Source organism: Miscanthus floridulus, chromosome 16, assembly GCF_019320115.1.
Source record: "Miscanthus floridulus cultivar M001 chromosome 16, ASM1932011v1, whole genome shotgun sequence".
NCBI lineage: Eukaryota > Viridiplantae > Streptophyta > Magnoliopsida > Poales > Poaceae > Miscanthus > Miscanthus floridulus.
This window is the reverse complement of record NC_089595.1, coordinates 94,680,075-94,702,831: the sequence shown is the minus strand read 5'-3', so window position 1 is coordinate 94,702,831 and position 22,757 is coordinate 94,680,075. Positions and strand designations below refer to the sequence as shown.

Sequence of the window (22,757 nt, the reverse complement as noted above, 5' to 3'; positions counted from 1 at the left end):
CTCGGCACCAACCGTAACTGTAAAAATATTTTTTGACACTTCCAACATGGAAGAAGCAATAATTTAGTATCGGCTTAGGAAATCCCCACGCCCCATAAGGTTGGGGGACGGTGTCTTTTCGCTAAGGAAAGCGCCGAGGGGCTGGCACAGAAGTCTCTCGCCCGCTCACCCTTTCACCAAATCCTCTTGCCCAGTAAGGTTGGGGCGACGGTGTCTTTTTGCTAAGGAACGCGCTGAGGGGCTGACACAGAAGTCTCTCATACGCTCGCCCTTTCACCAAATCCTCTCTCCCCGCAAGGTTGGGGGGATGGCGTCTTTTCACTAAGGAACGCGACAAGGGGCCGGTACAGAAGTTTCTCGCACGCTCGCCCTTTCGACAAATCCCATTGGCCCATAAGGTTAGGGGAGACGGTGTCTCTTCGCTAAGGAACACGCTAAGGCGCTGGCACATAAGTCTCTCGTGCACTCACCCTTTCGCCAAATCCCCTCGCCCTATAAGGTTGGGGGGACAACGTCTCTTCGCTAAGGAACGTGCCGAGGGGCTGGCACAGAAGTCTCTCGTGCGCTCGCCCTTTTGCCAAATCCCCTTGCCCCGTATGGTTGGGGGGACAGTGACTCTCTGATCAAAGAACGAGGGATGACGTCCCTCTACAAAATAGCCAACTAGCAAAAGTGGGCACGAGATGCATCAGAGCTAATACTCCATCATAAACATTCGAAAACTTTACACAGTGGCACCAGAGGCGAAAATACAAGCACCGCACATTGCCTACACACCAAGCTACGCACCGCCCCTAGCATGGCGGAGATAAAAATTATATCGCCGATTTTCAAAATCTAGTGTCATCTCCTTGGCAGGCTCCTCCTTAGGGTCCCTTAGGCCAGACGACGAAGGCTCCCCGCGGTCTCGCCTAGACTGTTCGCGGCGGGCCCTTCTCTCCCCTAATATAGCTGAATCAAAGTCCGAATAGAAAAACCTATTAAGAACCTCCTCTTTCCTAAGCATGCGACGGAAGTGCAACCTCAAAAAACCGGTCATACTAGAACCCGGGAACTTCTCGCGATGGCGAGACCAAGAAGCGCCTCCAACATAAAAATTGTTGCAACATATCATTAACGGATAGATATCCATAAGTTCCATAGGCTCCGCATCGGGAACCTGCGCGCCGAAACCACAGAAGTTTAATTCAAGTCTTTATAGCAACATCCAACCAAAGGCAACTTTCTAAAACTAGAAACATGAGTCCTCATTTTCTACCCCATCTTGACCAGCGTTTTCACCCGGAGCGCCCGTGTCGTCTTCGCCTAGGATCTTGGCGGCAGGGGTAGATGGAGCGCCCGCGTCGCCCGAGCTGCTCCCGGTCGCACCTTCCTGAGGATTCCGGGCAGCAATAAAAATGTTCACCTTTTCCTTGATGGCGGCGTACTCCTCCGGGGTCTGCAGAACAAATTTCCAACACATAAGAATGCCTTCCGCCAACTATAACGAAGGGCCAACACCTCCATTGAAGAACCATACCTTGCCATGGGTCATAGAAGCCCTAAGAAGAGCGAGATCCCTACTGCTAGGATGCCAGAACCCATCAAAAAACCTTTTGACTGCGTCATACGCGTGACTAGGGGCATTCTAGTATGACTGGGGGTCTTTAATCTCAACCTTGTCGATACGATCACACCCACTTTTTGCCAAGGCCTGAGCGAAGGCATGGAGCAAAATCATGGAGGCGTACTCCCGCTCGACGGCCATGTGGTCACCCAAGGTGGCCAGCTCATTAGCCAGACAGTCCATGAAATCGACAACAGGCGCGTCGCTAGGCGCCTCCGTCTCCTCGCCCACGCTCTGGATCAGCTCCTTGTATACATTTGCCACCTTCTGGGTGTCCACCACAACCTTTTTCGTTCATCGGTTTTCCACCGACGGTAGTCGGCAAAGTCCTCGCGCACCTTCGCAATCGGCTCCGAGGCAGTCTTACGAGCAGTCTCATTCTCTTTGGCCAGCTTCTTAGCTGCCTCCAGCTTCTGTTCGAGGCCCTGGATCTTGTCATCCTTAGTCACCAGTTCCTTCTCGAGGCCCTAGCAAAAAGCTTGCCCCTGCTGCTGGAGCCCTCGAGCTAGGAGCATGGCCTATAGGTCAAAAAGTGAAACATGAAACCGTCGTCAGAAAGAAAAACAACGAGAAAGCGAATAGAAGAGAAGGCACAGTCACTTACGCTAAGAGCATGGAAATCACTGCTTCTACAAGAGACGAATTGGGCACCCTCAGAAGGTCCCTCTCCACCTCTAGAGCCATGAACGAGCCGACGCACGCGTCAGCGAAATCAGGCGCAACCTTGCCAGGCAACAAGCCAACTGTGCGGTAATCCACATTGACGATCACCCGAGAGCCCGAAGCAGCCCCTAAAGAACGAGCAATATGATATGTTTCCTCCTTCGCGGAACTCATTTTGCCAGAAGAGCTCAACCCCTAATACACTCGCATCTTGCCATAGTCCTCAGGCCGAGAGCGCAGGCGCAACTCCCCATGACCAAACAGCTGCCCGCGAACCAGACTGTCGCTTAATCGAATAGACTCTGTGTAAAATCGGGACTTACCCTGCTGTTGCTGTGAACTAGAAGATTTTGGCGACGCTGTAGAGATAGAAGCCAGGCGAGTAGGAGCGGACGCTGCAACAGAAGTCGGCCTCGGTCTTTTCGGCGCTACATCCGCAGGCGGATCTGTGGCCTTTCGGGTGTTCTTCTTATGTTTCTTTCCGAACATGTCGCCCATAGACATGGCGCTAGCCGCGCCGAAGGCATCGCTTACATTGGCAACCTTCACCTTGCTGCCCATTTCGTCGAAACTGCTGGCGGCCTACAGCAATAAAAGCAACAGAGCATAAACACAGGAAACAAAAATAACAGGAGGCTGAGACGAGAACTCGAAACCACAACTACAAAAACAGAAGCCAAAAACATAAAAGGAAGAACTACCATTTCAGTCCAAACTTGGCCGAAACGGCGAGTCTGCCCGATCACCACTTTTTTGCTGTTGCCCATCTTGCCAGCAATTTCCCTTCCGATGTGAATATCGGCGGACTCGACGATGCCCCAACCCCGTCCACCGCGTTTTCGCTTACATGATTCTAGGGTAGCAGTACCCGCCCCGCGCCCAGCCATCATCTTCCTCCCTAGGCCTCATCGACCACAAGTCCCACGACCGCATGGGGCAGCGTCTTCGACAGGAAGGCTCATTGAGGGTCCATCTCAGTCAGCATAACAAAGGCCCATCGCTTTGAATACGCGATTCAGACGCCTTTTTCGGCCAAACACTAACATCTACCCTTGTGCTCCTTGTCCCCATAAAACCCAATAATATGCTCGGCCTTGTGCTCAACATGATTCACAAAATCAAAGTTGGTCGAAAAGACATCCGACGACGCGACACCCAGACTCGGGTACACATATCCGTCCCTCCGTTCAAACTTGAAAAACCGAGTCTTGTTACGTAACGGAGGGCTATCACATGCAATCCACTCTTCCACCAAGTCCTGGCTGATCTACCACCGAGACATCAAAGCAAGGGCATCGACAGCCGCAGCATCATCCTTACCACCTGTTCGGAATTCAGCCAGGCAAAACCCGTCCATAGGGACCATCTCAGAAACTAAAACATGTGCTTTCAGCAAATCATTCATCATCGCCACGGCAACGTCATAGTCGGAGCACACCCGATGGTAGAACCAATAATTTGTCCAGCTGCGGCCACTTATTGCGATAGCCGACACTATAGTTACGGTACCCCGCATCTTCTTCGGCACGAAGTTATAGGACCCATAGTGAGCCACCATCTCGGTCTTCGTCCGTTTGTCCTTGACAACTTTCTTATGCAGGTGAGACTCGTAGTAACGAGCGAAGGTGTCGATGCTCAAAGCACAACCAGCCATCTTGAGCACCATAACATACACACCCAACTAAGCGAAAGCGTTCAGTGTCAGCTGGTGAATTTGCAAGTTGAAGCGCTCCAAAACCTCATCGATGAAATCTTCATAGAGAAACTGTAGCCTAGCCTAGAAAAAAATCTTAAAAAACAATGGCTTCATAGGGCTCCGGCTTGGGCACCTCCTCCTAGCCCGAAGCGCTGCATAAGTCACAAAGCAAAGCCTCTATGAGCCCACACTCAACATATTCCCCAAGATCATCATCCATCACGCGTGTAAGGAAAATAGACCCTAGGCCATTTACTTTGGATATTAGTGTTTGATGACCAACACAACCAAATTGGACTAATGAATTTGCAAGTAATTGTTTTGTAGTTCAATAGGGTGCAAGACGTGACTTGGACGAAGGCGACATGATGATCCACGATCAACACCATAAGCAAGACCCTAGAAGCACAAGAGAATACCCAAGATATCAAGCATAGTCTAAGTACAAAGATGGGAACCAAGCCAGACGCAAGATCATGAAGAAACAAGCTCAGCAGAGTTGACTGGACGTGGCCCTTATAGGGATCGGACGTGTCCGATTAGTTGCTCGGCAATAGCAGGCATCAGCAGCTGTGACCAGATGCTGAGAGAAGCAGTGACCGGATGCACCGATGACACTGTTCTTTGTCACGACAATGTTTAGAGCGTGACCGGACGCAGCGGCACTAGACGACTAGACGCACAAAGTACAGCGTCCGATCGAGTCCAAAGAGGTTCTAGAATGGCGCCAGTGTGACCGGACGTGTCCGATCGAGTGAGACCGGACTCAGCCTAGTGTCCGATCAACGCGCGCGCTCTAACGGTCGGGACTACCGGACACGTCCGGTCAGGTCGACAGCAGCGTCCAGTCAGTAGCAGAAAGCTAGGTTTCACCCCCAATGACTACTTTCTCTATGGGGCTTATAAATAGACCCCCCAGCTGGCCATTTGAGATGTGGAGAGCTGAGAAAACATACCAAGGGTGTTGATACACCATTTTAGTGATCTCCTCTTGCATAGTGCTTAGTGATTAATTAGGTGATTAGCATAGGTGCTTTGCGAAGTGCTTAGGTTGATTAGACCACTGCTTATGAGCTTGCTCTAGGTTTAGGCCTAGTGTTTAGTGAGGTTTGCACACCTCTTATCACTCGGTGCTTGCGCGCACCATTGTTGTACATCAGAGTGGCTTGTAGTCTTGCGAGATCACACCAACCAAGTTTGTGGTGTGGCCGCCACCGTGTACTGGAGGGAACAAGGCCTGCGGCGTTTTGGCCGGAAGCTTGATAGTGAAGATGGCGGAGAGCATCCGAGAGAGGCTTGCTGAAAGGCACGTCGGAGACCCACTTGCGTGGGGAAGGCCCGAGGCTATCCACGGAGTTACCCAACCAGGAGCTTGGCCCTTGCAAGGGATTCCTTACGAGGGGCTCCAATGAGGACTAGGGGGAAGCTTGCGCGCTTCTCGATACCTCGGTAAAAATACCGGAGTCGTCAACGGGAGTTTGCATATCTCTAGCTTACTCTTTAGCTTCCACATTTACATTGTTTGCATAACTCCTTTTACGGTAGAGATAGCAACACACTAGCAAAACCGTAGTTGCATATTTAGATAGTTTATCTTTTGCATAGATTTTGACTAGGTGAAATTAGAGGCCTTAGTTAGAGTTAGAGTTTTAAGTTTCCTAATTCACCCTCCTCTTAGGCATCATGGTCCCTTATAGTTGGTATCAGAGCCGGTTGGCTCAATTTGGACCTTTGGCTTCACCGCCGTTGAGCCGACGCTATTTAGAGTGGTTGGGATGGATACCTCTAGGCCTCCGCACTTTGATGGCACTAACTTCCCCTACTATAAAGCTAGAATGGCTTATCACCTTGAGGCGGTAGATTTGGGTGTTTGGAGAGTCACTCGTGATGGGATGAAACTCATTCAGAATCCTGATAAACCCTCAAAGAGTGAAGAAAAAGAAATTCATTTCAATGCTAGAGCTAAAAATTGCTTGTTTGAATCTTTTAGCATGGATGTGTTTAATCAAGTGTTCACTTTAAATACGGCACATGAAATTTGGTTAAAACTCCAAGAGCTCCATTGTAGGGTCGAGATGGCGGACTAGAGGGGGGGTGAATAGTCTTTTCTAAAATTAATCACATCGGCTAACCGAAACAAGTGCGTAATTAAGACGATCGGTCTAGCCAAGACTACACCCCTCTATCTATGTTCTCTAGCACCTTCCAAAGATACTAATTAAGCAACAAAGGTGCTGGGCTAGCTAGAGCTCACCTAACCAATTCTAGAAGCAAGGTCACACAAACCTATGCCGCTAGTACTTCAAGCAACAAGGGAGCTCCTACACAAGCTAGTAAGCAAAAGCACAAACTAATTCTGGGCTAGCTAGAGCTCACCTAACCAATTCTTCTTTTATCTTCTTGAGCTTCTCAATGTTAGGGCAACCATTTGCAAGGTGTCTCGCTTCATGACACCGGTAGCACATGGTATGAGAGAGCTTTCTTTGTTGTAGCTTCTTCATCTTCCTTTCTCTCTTTCTTTCGCCCTTTGTCATCTTCTTCTTGAAGCCAAGGCCACACTTGTCACCATAGTTTCTTTGAGTCTTCAACATATGCTCAAAGGTGACTTTTGAGTTGTAGCACCTCTCTAACTTATTGCTCAATTTCTTCACTTCACTTTTGAGCTCAATGTTCTCCTTCAAAATGTTAGTCTCACAAGATATAGAAGTAGAACAAGCATCTATATGTGAAGAGCATGGCATATCTAATAAATCGTCACAAGAGGTGGATACATGCTTCTTGCCTACATCACAAGGGTTAGCAATATTTTGCAATTTATCATTTGATCCATGTGATGAGCTCTCATTATTTTTAAGTTTCTTTGTAAACACTTTAATGAGAGAAGCATGTTGTTCTAATACTTCATCATGAGATGCATGTAGTGTCTCATGATTCAATTTAAGCTCATCATGTGAAGATTTATAAGCATCAAGTAATTTCTTATGTTCTTCACAAGAGTTCTTTAGAAATGAGTTTTCATTTTCTAATTTCAATGTTTTAGCTTTCTCATTTTCTAAAGACATGGTCATGCTAGCAAGTCTACTAACAAGCTCATCATATGAATCAACATGATCAACCACATTATCATTTGTTACCTTGGTGTCACCTTGTGACATGAAGCAATGTGGTGATGTAGTTGGAGAGCTTGTAGTAGCATCTTCATCATGGCTTGAGGATGAACCATCATCACCATTAAGTGTGCATGGGGTAGCATTATCACTTGCAACACTTGTGGCATCATTATCAACCTTGTCAAGTGAACTTGTAGTAGATCGATCATCATCATCATCACTTGACCATGAGGTGGAGCAATCTTCCACAATCACCAAATTGTGGTTATGCTCAACACACTCATGTGCCTCCTTCTTGGGCTCATCATCATCATCGGAGACCGTCCCATACTTCTCATTGAGATAACTCCAAATCTCATGGGTGGTCTTCATGTCAATGATCTCTCCAAAGATGTTATTATGCAAGGATCTATACATGATGTTAGTAGCTTGGATGTCGAGATCTAGGCATTTCTCTTGTGCTTGAGTTAGATTATCTTCATCCAACACATGAGAAAAGCCTACATCTACCATCCACCACATTTGAGGGCAAATAAACTTAAAATTGCATATCATCCAATTTTTCCATCGTGTAAAGTGTGTGCCATAAAAAATATGTGGACAATCAACATCTAGCCCATAAGCCTCCATCCTCTCGGGTCGGTGAAGACCACAAATGAGAGACCGGGCTCTGATACCACTTGTAGGGTCGAGATGGCGGACTAGAGGGGGGGTGAATAGTCTTTTCTAAAATTAATCGCGTCGGCTAACCGAAACAAGTGCGTAATTAAGACGATCGGTCTAGCCAAGACTACACCCCTCTATCTATGTTCTCTAGCACCTTCCAAAGATACTAATTAAGCAACAAAGGTGCCGGGCTAGCTAGAGCTCACCTAACCAATTCTAGAAGCAAGGTCACACAAACCTATGCTGCTAGTACTTCAAGCAACAAGGGAGCTCCTACACAAGCTAGTAAGCAAAAGCACAAAGCCACCTAAGCTTACTAGCAATGCTCAATAACAAGGCAACCAATGCCAAATTAGAGAGCGCAATTACTTAGCTACACAAACTAAGTAATGTGACTAATAAGGTTACACAAACCAAATTAGCCACGCAAGGGAGCTACTTCTATGCTACACAAGCAAGAAGGTAACTAGTAAGCTACACACGCTAACTAATTACAAGAGCAACTACACAAGCACAATATATGCAAAAGTAAATACAAGCTTGTGTAACGAGGATGCAAACCAACGGGAAGAACAAGGTTGACATGGTGATTTTTCTCCCGAGGTTCACGTGTTTGCCAACATGCTAGTCCCCGTTGTGTCGACCGCTCACTTGGTGGTTCGGCGGCTAATTGGCATCACCCGCCAAGCCCGCACATCGGGCACCGCAAGAACCTACCCCGAAAGTGAGGGTAGCTCAATGACACGCTCAACTAGAGTTGCTCTTCGCGGCTCCTGCGGGACGAGCATAATGCCCCTCACAAAGCTCTTCTCCGGAGCACCGCACAAGCTTCTTGCGGGCTTCGACGGAGACCACCACCAAGCCATCTAGGAGGTGGCAACCTCCAAGAGTAACAAGCACCACTGGCTTGCAACTCGATCACCTAGTGCCACTTGATGCAACCTCACGATGCAATCACACTAGAATCGCTCTCTCACACAATCGAATGATCACTATCAAGTGTATGTGAGATGGAGGGCTCCCAAGCACTACTACACAAGCCACCAAGGCTCTAGTGTGCTCAGCTCTTCAAAGCTCTTGGCCAAAGGCCGACCACCACTTCTATTTATAGCCCCATAGGCTAAACTAGTTGTTACCCCTTTACTGGGTGGTTTTCGGGTCGACCGGACGCAGCACCGGACGCACCGATCATGAATACTGGATGTGTCCGGTTGCTGCCAGACAGCCACATGTCCCACTATTGCCTCCAACGGCTCTCTGACAAGACGACCAGACGCTCAGCACCGAAATGACCGGATGCTCAGCCGTTGCGTCTGGTTGAGTCTAGTAAGCCTTCAGGGCCGACCGGACGCATCTGTTAGAAGCTGACCGGACGCTGAGCCTTAGCGTCTGGTCGAGTACAGTAAGCACCCACGGACGACCGGACGCGTCCGGTCACACTGGACTAGATGCTGCCAGCATCCGATCAACTGTTCCACGAAACATCGATTTGCTGATTCACACCGAATGCGTCTGGTGTGGCAACCGAACACGTCCGGTCGCTGAGTACGTCGCCAAATACTGGACGTGTCCGGTCACCATACCGGACACGTCCGGTAGCTCTGTAACCTGCGCGACTAACTCGTTTTCAACTCTATCTTCTTCACCCTTGCTCAAATGTGCCAACCACCAAGTGTATCACCTTGTGCACATGTGTTAGCATATTTTCACAAACATTTTCAAGGGTGTTAGCCACTCAACTTGCCATGCCACTCGATCCTAGCGACGATGCAAAGTTAGATCACTCGAGTGGCACTAGATGACCGATATGCAAACAAGTTTGCCCCTCTTGATAGTACGACCATCTATCCTAAACCCGGTCATAAACTTCTCTACACACCTATGACCGGTGAAATGAAATGCCTTAGGTTATACCTTTGCCTTGCGCATTCCATTCCATCTCCTCCAATGTCGATGCAACACATGCACCAACACGATCAACAATGATATGATCCACTTCATATCATCACGTGATCATATTGGTTCATTGATCTTGACTTCACTTGCTTTTCACCGTTGCCTTCGTCCATCGGTGCCTAGTCTTGCTCAAGCTTCACCGCCACGCGGTCCATCGCTCCAAAGCCTCCAACTTGCCCTTCACGCTTGCAACCGATCCATCAAGCCAAGTCTTGTCTTGATCTTCTCCACCTTTGATCACATGACTCAATGTCATGTCTCATGTGCAATGAGCTCCTTCATCTTCACATGTGTGAGCTTTGCAACATCTCCAAGCCATTTTCACTTTCATGGCATATGTTGCTCACACACATGTACCTGTGGACTAATTACCTGTGTATCTCACATAAACACAATTAGTCCACCTAGGTTGTCACTCAATTACGAAAACCACACAAGGACCTTTCATCCATGATGGCACAACTAATGTCCATGAGCAAAAACATCGTCTAGCTAAACAAAATTATGATTCCTTTAAAATGAATGATGATGAGCTTGTTCGAGATATGTATTCTCGTTTGAATCTAATTATCAATGAGCTCCATTCAATAGGATTAAAGAAGCTAGATGATGCGGACATCATGAGGAAGATCATCTCTGTGCTACCACAAAAGAAATTTGCAAGCATCATCACCATCCTTCACAACATAGAGGACTTGAGCACCATGACTCCGGCCATAGTCATTGGCAAGATAGTGGCATTTGAAATGTCACGAAAGATGGGTCAAGAAGAAGCCTCATCATCAAGCAAAGGCAAAGCTCGCACATGTAGCGAGAAAAAGAAGATGAAAGGCAAGCAAGTGGAGACAAGCTCAAGCTCAAGCTCCTCAAGTGAAGATGATGAAGAAGATGAGGATGATGATGATGATGATGATGATGATGATGATGATGATGATTCAAGTGATGATGATCAATCTTCCTCCTCCACCTCCGACCTTGATGAAGAATCAATCAAACTTATCAACAAGGTGGAGAAGATGATCCAAAGGCTCAATGTCAAGGGTGTGCCATCCAAATTCAATATTTCATTTTCACTAATCAAAGAAATGAGCAAAGGAAGAAAGGATGCTATGGATGCGGTGAGTTGGGGCACTTTGTGGAAGTTTGTCCAAACAAGACACACCCAAGACAAATAAGAAGGTGTGCAAGGACAAAGCCCTCACATCAATAAGGTCATGAGATGATTCTTCAAGTGAAGAAGAAGACCACCATAAGAGGCGCGGGCACAAGCACTCATCATCAAGCACCTCATGTGTGTGCCTTATGGCACGAGGTAACAAAAAGCCTATCCCTAGTGATAGTGACAATGATAGTGATAGTAATGATGAGCTACCTTCTTATGATGAAATTGTGCAACAAAATCTTAACTTTGCTAAAGTTTGCACTAGTCAACAAAAGAAGCTTGAAAAATTAAAAGAAAAACTAGATAGCTCACAACAAGCTTATGCTACTTTGCTTGAACAATATAAAACTTTTGCCAATCTTAATATGGAGCTATCTACTAAAATTGAGCAACTTGAGACTAGTGCAAACACAAATAATTGCACAATCAATGATGAGCAACTTGTAAAGAAAAATGAAAAATTAAAGGAAAAGTTAGCTAGCTCACAAGATGACTATAAAAGTTTGCTCACTAAAATAGAAACCATGTGCAAACATTATGATGAGCTAACTAATAAAGTTACTAATCTTGAAGCCATTGGTACAACCCCCACCGAGGCACCTTAAAAGAAAGGTTCAATTTTTTACATGCCTAAAAAAGATGCATCTACTTCTTGTAATGATTTATCTTTAGACTCACCCTTGTGCAACCAAGTTTGTGTTGAGAAAGTTGTTGTAGAAACATGAACACAAGAGGTCGCAATGGAGAATGAGCAACTCAAGCAAGAAGTGGCTCGTCTCACCAAGGACTTGACTCAAGTGAAAGGCAAGACGGAGCAAGCCCAACTTCATCAAGATAACACCATCAAGGGAGTGAAGAAGCTTGATGAAGGACAAACCGTTGTTTGCTACATATGCCATAAGGAAGGCCATAAGTCCTATGAGTGCAAGGTGAAGAATGGGAGAGGAGAAAAAAAGAAAGAGAAAAACAAAAAGCAAACAAGCAAGCTCACCAACAAGGTGGACAAAAAGGCCTCCACACCCTATCTCTTGAAGAAGAAGAAAAATGACAAGGTGGTGGCCATCAAGGTGAACAAGCAAGCCAACAATGGGGCCAAACACATTTGGGTGCCAAAGGAGATCATTTCCAACATGAATAGGTCGACATAGAAATTTCATCCTGTACCGAGGGCACACGAGCAAGCCGGAAGGGTTCGCTCGATGAAGCTGGAGATCCACCTAGCTTCAGTGCAGGGGTGGTCGATCATGCGTGCTCCTCCCAAGACGTGCTAGTCAATTTGACCCTGCAATTGACAAGAAGAGAAAGTTTATCAGTAATTTAGGGTGGAACATGCTAGTGTTGCTAGACAGTCTTGAATGTACGGCTCTGAGAGCCGATATGAAAGGAGATAGACTAAATAGTCGATTCCAGCATATTCATAAGAATAAATCAGTTAAAGCTCATGGGTTTGTGTAAGAAGAATCGGTTATCGTTCAGGATGAATATTATTTAGACAAATGTTGGTCAATGGCAATAAGATATCAATAGTAATTAGTTTATACTGAGCCAATGACTACGAGTAACCGAACCCCTTTATAAAAGAAATAGTTCATCATCATTCAACCATTTAATAGAGATAAATCTAATGAACATATTAGATCTCATCTATCGCTATGACCAGTGGGGCATGAGGCAGAATCATGCAGGCCGTAGAAACAACAATAGACTCGATGACCCTAACTTATTACTAATATCAGTGGGGCATGAGGCAGAATCATATAGGCCATAATACAATAATAAGATCATGGGGCTAACACATCTGTCAACCTATCGCTACTTCAACGGTCTCGTGACGTAAACTGTTCGTGAAAGCACTCGATATCGGCTAAAATAGCCGATTTAGGCATAGCGCACAGTTAAGGTCATGCCCTTTCAGGAACAGATCTACCAAATAATAATCCCCACTCCATGGTGCTAATAGTGGGGTGTAAGGCAGAATCACACATGCCGTGATAACAGGGCATGAAATAGTTTTCGCTAGCCAATAGATCTACTCAAGATCAGACATGCCTTAACCGCACGCTATGCACGATCAAGATTGATATAAAACAACCGATAACACATAACTCATCGTTTAAAGTGCAGATTAGATCAGTTTAGATTAACATACGATGGGTTAAAAAGGATATAAGGCCGATCTAAATCAATCCCAATCGGGCGAAGTGATATTGCTGTAATTCAATAAATAACAGAAGCAATAAGCAATATCGGTAACTTAATGAATCTATTCGAAGGAACGCCACCCTTAGATAGAGCCGATAACTTGACCTTAATCTAGTTCGAGCAGTGGACGTCGATCGGATCAATGCAGCCGTACTTGAACTAGACAAGAGTCGACAACTAACTTATACCAGAGTCACAGTGGAGGTCGACCGGATTGATGCAGCCATACGAACAGAGGTATAAGCCATGACGGTACTTATAGACAAGCAGTGGAGGTCGACCGGATCGATGTAGCCGTACTCGCTAAAGAACTCGCTGAGATCTACTCTACTCCTACTCCTAAGGGGTGGCCAGAGCCGAAAAAAGTAAATAACTTGTATTTGATTGATTGTGTGTCTTTTACAATTGCCGGGGTTTAATATTTATACCTGGAATCCTCACATGACTCCTATCTAAGCATGACTCACCACAATCTTTGGCCCTAGAGAAGACATTCCTAATTTAAGATAACTTGGACTCTAATCTTTCCCTTTTTGTAGAGTCCAACATGCTTTGTCCCGGCGCCGATCGTAGCCTTTGTCGTTATCTGTTGGCACTACATGAAGAAAGCCAATTTCAGTGTTGCATTCAAATCAGCTGGTTTTGATCTGCATGCAATTGATTCCTTGATGACATGATCTTGGGAGCTTTCGAGTCCCTATGACTCTTCTTCCAAATTTTGGTGTAAACACATGCCCCCCAATTTTAGGATAAAAGTAATTTTATTCCAAAATTATCACATCTGTATCCCCGATAGGTCCACAGTCAAGGGTAGAGAATCTTGATCTGGGGTCTACTATTTGTCGTCGTCTATGTCAGCTCATGAGCCCATGCTTCAAAACTTTTTACGAGAGTATCATTGCTTCACGGGCACTTGGATTCATCTTTCTAGGCCGGCTATAAAATGTCTATCCGACCGTAGTGAGAGCAACTCAACAATTCAGCCATGTTTCTCTTCTATCTCCACCCTCGAGTGCTTTCAACTTCGTCGGACCCTCCATGGTCTATCCTTTTGCTATGAAGATCTTGAGCGGTTAGAAGAATTCTTGTGCATAGGGTGATTGTGTCGCTCATTCTAGCGCCTTGTCAAGCAAGAGGACCAGCTATTGTGGTTAGAAGAATGCTTGTGATATCACCTGAGTCTTCTCTCCATGCTTGCAAAGCTGTTCTAGTGTTTGCAAGGGCTAAAATATATGGACACCTTCCCCTTGTTTGTTCCTCCAAACGCCCACCGAGAAAGCCACATGCTTCTTTCCCATAGTTCCTCAATTTACTGAGAAATCGGCTGGGCATCTATTAGGCGGGTGGCCTTTCCCCTTCTCTGGCATAATTTTATCAATGGCCCGATGTGATTTGGTTCATGATGACCTTCGGCCTTGTGGGGACCCGGACTCCCTTCAATCCAAAGAAGCCTTGGTGGGTTGATCTTTGGTTAATGTAAATTCTTTGTATTCGTCCCATGATATTTTGTAATTTGGGGAAGCAATAAGTTCGAATCTGTTATCTCTTCGTTATCTGTCCCCTAAATTTCTGAAGTGTCGATCCACTTCCATTTCTGATTTCAATTTCACACCCCCGGCGAAATCTATCTTCTCGCCTTCCCGGGCTATATATACGGGCCACGGTTGTGGATCAAAAAACAACCCACTTCGTCTCAAACCTTCTGCATCCTTAGTATAGTTCCTACTTTTTCCGTAGGTTTGAGATCATGGAGAACAGCAAGAGGTCTGCTAAGGAGGCCCTCAATGGATCTTCATCATCGCGCCAGCGCCTTCATCGCTAAGAGGGTGCAACTTGGGCTGCCCCCATCGTTATGGAGTAGAGGGCTGATTCTGTTCAGCCTTTGGGGTCACCTTTAGCACCAATTCACCGCTAGCTTCCTTGCCACCCAAGGAGGTAGATCAATAATGATTATCTGCTAGCCTCCATCGATCGGACTGACTAGAATCTGGCTAGTTGCCTCTCCCTTTCAGAATCGGCTTTGGCCATGATTCAAGGCCGATCATCCCCTGAGGCCAGCCCGGTGGGATAAAGGTTAGCCAGAGCTAAAGCCAGAATCATGGGTGAGACATCTACCATAATTTTCCCTGTCTTCTTCTTAATTTTGCCTTCAAGAATTCTGATCATTCTTTCCTTAAATCTTTTTAGATCTAACTGCTCAATTGGAAAGCCTTCGATCAGCTGCGGATCACATGATGAGATTTGTCAATGCCAGGGGCACCATTCTAGTGGTTCGCTTGCATGACATCCCAAACCGTGTCAGGGAGGTCGCTCTTCATGGCGTTCGTCATGGTGCTGCCATGGCGTTGGCTGCTGCACAAGCCCGTTCTAGTCACAATCTTTGTCTTCTTCCTCACGGTTTTCTAGACATGGTGCATCCTGGGGAGCATGAGCGTTTGGTTGAGGATTTCTCTAGCGCCACCAACTCTGTAGCTTTCAACACCCTGGCCGATGATATAGTAAACAAAGTGTTTTCCGGCCCGTAGCTTGTAATAAGTGATATTTAGCAAACAACTTCCTCGTCTTGAGCAATTTTCCTTTGCTTCACACTTCATATTATACACATCACTTTGTCCGCATTTGTTTTGCTTCTATAGGCGATATACATCGTACCGGCTTTACTCCTTTAGGTTTATTTTTGCACTAGAGGCGATACCTTTCTGATATCGGCTATTGGAGCTGACAACCGAACAACTTGGTTATTAAGTATTAATCCAAACGCTACGGGTAATATTTCTTTAGATATTTCCCATTGATTGCTCGGCCAAATTCTTCCTCTCCTCTTAGTGTTTCCAAAATATAAGCATTACCAGGCGCACAACGCTTGACCCGATAAGGTCCTTCTCAGTTAGGTGACCATTTGCCGAATTTGCCGTCCTTTGATCCGATCAGCAATTTCACTTTCAAGACCAAGTCTCCCTCAGAAAATTGCTTAATCTTGACCTTTTTATTGTAATATTTTGCAATCCTCAATTTATTGGCTTCGATATTTTCGAGAGCACGTAGCCGAAGGCAACTCAAGTCCTCCAAGTTGTCTATCATAAGATTCTTGTAGACTTCGGTTAACAAATCATTCTGTAATGTAACACGCCTTGACACAGTCCGAACTTCCCAAGGAAGAACTACATTATGGCCATACACAAGTTCGTAAGGCGACATTTTAATTGATCCATGAGACCATGACAGGCCATCCTATATGCCCATAGTGCCTCATTAAGCGTTGAATGTCACTTCCTTGGCTATTCCTCAATCTTTTTCTTGATCGGCTTAATCATAATCTGATTGGACGCCTCTACCTGGCCATTAGCTTGAGCATAGTAAGGAGAGGAATTCAATAGCTTGATTCCCATACTGGCAGCAAAATCCCCAAACTCTTCTGATATGAACATTGTCCCTTGATCGATAGTTATAGTTTGAGGAATCCCAAAATGATACACAATGTGTTCCCTGACAAAATCAATCATGTTCTTTGAGGTTACCGTCTTCAAAGGAATTGCCTCAACCCATTTGGTGAAGTAATCTGTTGCTACCAATATGAATTTATGTCCTTTGCTTGAGGGTGGAAAAATATGTCCAATTAAATCAATTCCCCAACCTCAAAATGACTATGGCTTGATTATTGGATTCATGGCCGACGTAGGTGATCTTTGGACATTACCAAAACGTTGATAGTCCTGACACCCCTTGTAATATTCAAAACAGTCTTCCAATATCGTTGGCCAGAAATATCCAGTTCTGTGAATAATCCATTTCATTTTATAAGCCGATTGATGAGCTCCACATATCCCTTCATGTACTTCACCCATCAACACCTTAGCTTCTTCTTGATTTAAGCATTTGAGCAACACCCCATCAACAATTTTATAATATAACTGATCATCTAGCAAAACATATTTAGCCGATTTATACCTTAGCTTTCTGGTAACTTTCTGAGATGGATTTCTAAGGTAATCGACTATTTTGACTCTCCAATCATCATTCGAGGTTTCACTACTCAAGACCTCTTGAAACACTCGATATCCTGATGCACTTTGAGCTAGACGATTAGCTTCTTGGTTTTGTGCTCTCGGAATATGTTGGAAAGAGACAAGAAGAAATTCTTTGAGCAACCTTTGACATTCATCATAATACCGCTTCAAAGTTTCTTCTTTGCACTCATATAGGCTGATCAACTGATTAATAATTAACTGTGAGTCTCCAAATACTTCGATTGCTTCGGCCTTTACTTCGTGAAGAAGTTGAAGTCCCTTAAGAATAGCTTCATATTCCGCTTGGTTGTTGGTAATCACTGGCCCAGTTGGAAGAGCAAACTCAAAACTTGGCCCCCGAGGCAAAATAATAACGATACCAATGCCACCACCTTGCTTGCATGATGATCCATCAAAGAACAACGTCCAAGGCACCGGTTCTACATAATCAATGCTTGGTTTATGATGTTGGGTGACAAAATCGGCCATTATTTGTCCCTTGACTGCTTTAGCCGATTTGTACTTCAAGTCAAATTCCGATAACGTAAGAATCCACTCTCCCACTCTCCCATTCAGTATTGGCATTGATAACATATGCTTAATCACATTGGCCATGGAAACAACTATACACTCAGCCGATAATAAGTAGTGTCGTAGCTTAGTGCAAGAGAAATATAAGAACAAGCATAACTTTTCAGTGGGAGAATATCTTGTGTCTAGATCCAGTAGTCTTCTACTTAGATAGAAAACAACTCTTTCTTTTCCTTCAAATTCTTGCATCAAGACCGATCCAATTGTCTTGTCATCAGTCCGATATGTATAACTTAAAAGGCTTACCTTGCTGAGGAGGGACCAGCACAGGTGGACACTTCATGCATTCTTTTATCTCTTCAAACGCCTTTTGTTGTATGTCACCTCACTTGAATTCTTAATCATTTTTCAACTTCAACAAGGGAGAAAATGATAGGATCCTTTTCGACAAATTTGAAATGAATCTTCTGATGAAATTGATCTTACCAAGAAGATATTGCAACTCTGTTTTATTAGTCGAGGGAACTGCCTCATCAATTGCTTTTATGCTTTTTTGACCAACTTTGATTCCTCTCTCGTGGACCATGAATCCTAAGAATTGTCCAGCTGATACTCCAAAAGCACACTTATTAGGATTCATCTTTAGGCCATGTTTTCTTATGCATTCTAGGGTTTCTCACAAATCAGCTAGGTGCTCTTTGTACCCTTTGGATTTTATCATTATATCATCGATGTAGATTTCAACAATCCTACCGATCAACTTATTAAAAATACAATTCATTGCCCTTTGATAAGTTGCATCAGCATTCTTCAGACCAAAGGTCATCACAACCCACTCGAACAGACCGATTACGCTAGGGCACCTGAAAGCGGTCTTTCTATGTCTTCCTCAGCCATGAAAATTTGGTTGTATCCTGCATTGCCGTCCATGAAGCTAATAACCTTGTGCCTGGCTGCTGCATCCACTAACATATCAGCTATCGACATCGGATAACCATCCATGGGTGTGGCTTTGTTCAGATCCCTGAAATCGATGCAAACTCACAATTTTCCATTCTTCTTATATATAGGGACAACATTCGATATCCACTCTGCATATCGGCATGGTCGGATAAATTTTGCTTCCAGTAACCTTTTAGTTTCCTTTTTGATATCATCGAGCATGTTCAGGTTGAATCTCCTTAGAGCTTGTTTAAACAGCCGATATCTAGGTTTGATTGGCAACCGATGTTCAACAATTGACCGGTCTAGACCAGGCATCTCATAGTATTCCAAAGCAAAGCAGTCTTTAAATTCCTTTAATAGATCAACTAATTCTCGCTTATACTTCGGATCCAACTTAGCACTTATGTATGTCGGCCTAGGTCTATCTCCAGAACCAATATCTACTTCTTCTAATTCATCAGCCGACGTGAAGCCATATCCTAGTTTGCCATCTGTACCATCGATTGGATTATCCATTAAGACAAATTTTTAAAGCCGACTGCATGCATCGGCTGTTGGCTTTCACCATTAACTCTAATGAAGCCTCCTTCTCATAACTTGCTAGAAAAGCATTTGAAGTCTCCTAGTTCCCAGAAGACTGGATCGGCTATTGCGATGCTCACAGACTCATCAGCACGAACTAGTTCGACATCATCTCCATGCCATTGAATCAAACACTGATGCATGGTTGATGGCACACAACAGTTCATATGAATCCAATCACGACCAAGGAGCAAACTGTACGACCCTTTTCCATCGATGATGAAGAATGTGGTGAGCAGAGTCTTACTCCAAATTGTTAGTTCGACGTTTATTGCCCCCCAGGTTTTAGATGCATTACCTCCAAAATCCTTAAGCATCATGTCAGTCTCAATCAGATCTCTTGGTCCCTTGCCAAGTTTACGAAAAGTGATGTAAGGCATGAGATTGACAGAAGCACCTCCGTCTATGAACATCTTGTTCATCGGCTTCCCATCAACAAACCTTTCATATATAAAGCCTTTAAGTGCTGATGCTTGACTGGTTTATCAAATATTTCTTGTTGTACAACCGTCAACTTGGCAACTATTTCTTCATACTCTGATTCATCAAAATCTGAATATACTTCTTGATCTGCCGGAGCTTTGAATTTTGATGGCAACAGAAAAGCCATTTGGATATTAGCTGATGGTTGCTTTCTATCGACTGTTTGCTTAGTACACCACACTTGAGGTTTACCTGGATGCCTGAGCCTGTTCCCAACTCTTTATTCCTTAGGCGTTGCACCCTTCTCTTCTAGGCTTCTTGTCAAACCTCCTGGACACCATTGGCCTTCCTGCCAAACATATTTTCTTCTGTTGCCTTCTTCTTCATAATCAGCCCAGTCTTGGTCAACAACTCGTTTTCCATGTCGACTATGAACACTTTCCATTTTTTAAGCGCCGATCCATGTTATTATGATGATATACATCTTGAGCAAGGATAGACCGGTGGTTGGTTTGAGATTGCCTACACTCCCAATACTGATTGCTGCATTCTGGACAGTCATGTCTGGTAGGCAACTTCAAACCTTCATTCTAGCAATGTCTAAGAAATGGACAATTCCAATGTGATTCGACTTGTTTCCTTTCATACCTCTCTTCTTCTAGTTGACGCTGGTATGCTTGATCCTTTAACCAACGCTGATACTCCTTTTCCTTCTGTCGCTGCCACTTATTCAATAGGATCCGAGATGTAACTCGCGGCTTTGTCGCCCCATCTTTTGACGTTTCTCCCTGCTCATATCGACTCTTTTGCTTATCGCGACATCTCTTAATTTCCCTGTATTCATCGGCCTATATTTGCCTCTTGGGATCGATTGTTCCAGCTTCTCTAGATTTGGTTGATGTTAGGACCTTAGTTTTTCCTTTGAGTAGCCTAGCATCAACCATGTTTTGATCTCCTGGGAAAGGATTATCATCAACTTTCATTTTCCGAGGCGTATCTAATTTAATCCTCCCTTGCTGAATAACCCTCTGTATATGCTGCCGGAAAATTCTGCATTCATTAGTGGAATGAGAAGTAGCATTATGGAACTTGCAGAACTTCTTATTCTTCAACTGATCAGGGGGCAACATAACATGATTATTCGGGCAACTTGATCTGTCCCCTTCTCAAGCCAAGAAATCGAAGAGCTTGTCTGATTTTGTGACATCAAAGTCATAGCTCTCCTCAACTCCTCTTCCCCAAGGATTTGGCACCATTACTGTTTTCTTGCACCAATTCCATTCAGCCGTAGCAACCTCTTCTTCTTCATCTTCATAGCCATCATCGACTGAGTATGGATTGTAAGCTTCGGCCACTGTGGTACTCTTCTGAAATTGGGTATCTCTGCGCATACTCTAGAATTGGCTATTGAGCGTTGCCACTCATTGAGCCAATTGACCCAAGTTATCAAATTCTTGTCTCAACAGTTTCTTTTTCCACATTGGCAGCATTCCTTGAATGGCTAAAGCAGCTACTTGATCATCAGCCAAGTTTAAGGAGAAGCACAAGTTCCAAGTTTCTCGGAACCTCTGAAGAAACTCAGTGCCCGATTCATTAGTCTTCTGCCTTATAGTTGTCAGATTGGTAATCTTCTTTTCTCCAGTCCTAGTGTAAAAATATATATGAAACTTCTTCTCTAGGTCAGCCCAATTGGCGATGGAATTGACTGGCAGCGATGAAAACCAAGTGAAGGCTAGCCCTAACAGGGACAAGCAGAAGAAACAAACTCAATGGGCATCCTCAACTGATGCCTCACCCAACTGCGTAACATACCGACTGACATGTTCTATCGTGCTTATACTGTCTTGGCCAGTGAACTTAGCGAACTCTAGGAGTCTATAATTTATGGGAAGAGCAACCAAAGCATACCATTCTAGATATGGGCGTTTGTACGAGAAGGTCAGCCCTTTTGGCTTCAGACCAAACTGATTCTTCATCATCTCGATCACCTTTAGCAACAACTCATCAGCTTGTGGATTTGGATTTCTCTGCACCTGCTGACCCATCTGTGGATTGAAATCCCATGTGCCTTGATACCCTAGATTCGGAATCATGTGAAGGGTGTTATAATATGTTCCATAGTGATATCCTTGTCGTATCTCTATCTGTTGGGTCCTTTGCTGGCTTGCTGCTTGAAGCCTCTGATTGTAGACATGAGGATCTATATCTCTATGGATCCTTTGAATTGATGGTGCTATTTTTTGAGCCGATGACGGTATGTGGCCTGATATGCCAAAATTAACCACCTGGTTTTGATCTTGCCTCGCCTGGCTGTTGCACACTGCTAGTACCGATGGTCCAAGATTATACTGGTATCTGATTAGTAGTAGTACCTTGAGCTTGTTTAGATGAACCCTGAACTGCATGTACATCACCATTACCAGCTTGGTGCTGCTTCTTGATGGCTGGTACCTGACTTGATTAGTCCCTTGGGTCGATGAATGTGGAATATTGTAATAAGCCAGCCCAACTTGACCAACTAGAAACCCATGAATCGCTTCTTTCATGGCGTTGTGGAACGTGTCCAAGAAAGCTTCATTATGGCTTGACATGGCATCACGAACAGATTTGTCTACAACTTCCGTAAAGAAACTGCCTTGTCTTCAGCGTCAACTGTATCTGTCTGCCCGTGTAATAGAACTCTTGGTAGTGGAAATTTCTGAGCAATTATGTTGTCACGTGTTTTGGTGTAGGACAACAAACATTTGTTCTGAAATTCTTCTGTAGCTTTGCTGATGATATCTTTATCTCCATCAGGTAGGTCTTCGTAATGTACCATAAGGATGTCGTTGTTGTTGTGAACCGCCATGATGATTGTGGGGTCCCACCGAGCGTGCCAGAAACATGTGTCAGCACGAAAATTTCATCCCGTGCCTAGGGCACACGAGCAAGCCGGAAGGGTCCGCTCGATGGAGCTGGAGATCCGCCTAGCTTCAGCGCAGGGATGGTCGATCCTACGCACTCCTCCCGAGATGTGCCAGTCAATTTGACCCTGCAATTGACATGGAGAGAAAGTTTATCAGTAATTTAGGGCGGAACTGTGCCGGTGTTGCCAGACTAGTCCCGAATGTGCGGCTCTGAGAGCCGATATGAAAGGAGATCGACTAAATAGTCGATTCCTAGCATATTCATAAGAATAAATCAAGTCAAAGCTCATGGGGTTGTATAA

The 22,757-nt window shown here is 44.8% G+C and overlaps 1 protein-coding gene across 2 annotated transcripts; it reads right to left on the bottom strand.

The window, feature by feature from the left end:
* Positions 1-1,100: 1,100 nt before the first annotated feature.
* LOC136509861 (uncharacterized) lies at positions 1,101-3,182 on the bottom strand. 2 transcript variants are annotated; one of them, XM_066504442.1, is made up of 6 exons: positions 2,971-3,182; positions 2,593-2,851; positions 2,211-2,397; positions 1,520-2,124; positions 1,259-1,438; positions 1,101-1,159 (listed from the first exon to the last, which is right to left on the bottom strand). In XM_066504442.1, the coding sequence occupies exons 1-4, from the start codon at positions 3,157-3,159 to the stop codon at positions 2,112-2,114; spliced, it is 648 nt and encodes a 215-aa protein (XP_066360539.1). In that variant the 5' UTR covers positions 3,160-3,182; the 3' UTR covers positions 1,101-1,159; positions 1,259-1,438; positions 1,520-2,111. The 2 variants fall into 2 exon arrangements, with proteins under 2 accessions (XP_066360539.1, XP_066360537.1); XM_066504440.1 differs by having other exon boundaries at positions 1,124-1,438.
* Positions 3,183-22,757: the final 19,575 nt, after the last annotated feature.

Excerpts from the sequence above, each read along its gene's own strand:
- LOC136509861 (XM_066504442.1), bottom strand. The coding sequence starts at position 3,159 with ATGATGGCTGGGCGCGGGGCGGGTACTGCTACCCTAGAATCATGTAAG. Across the intron at positions 2,852-2,970 it reads GCCAAGTTTGGACTGAAATG|GCCGCCAGCAGTTTCGACGA; the intron begins GTAGTTCTTCCT and ends TTATTGCTGTAG. Across the intron at positions 2,398-2,592 it reads TAGTTCACAGCAACAGCAGG|GGGCTGCTTCGGGCTCTCGG; the intron begins GTAAGTCCCGAT and ends CTCGTTCTTTAG.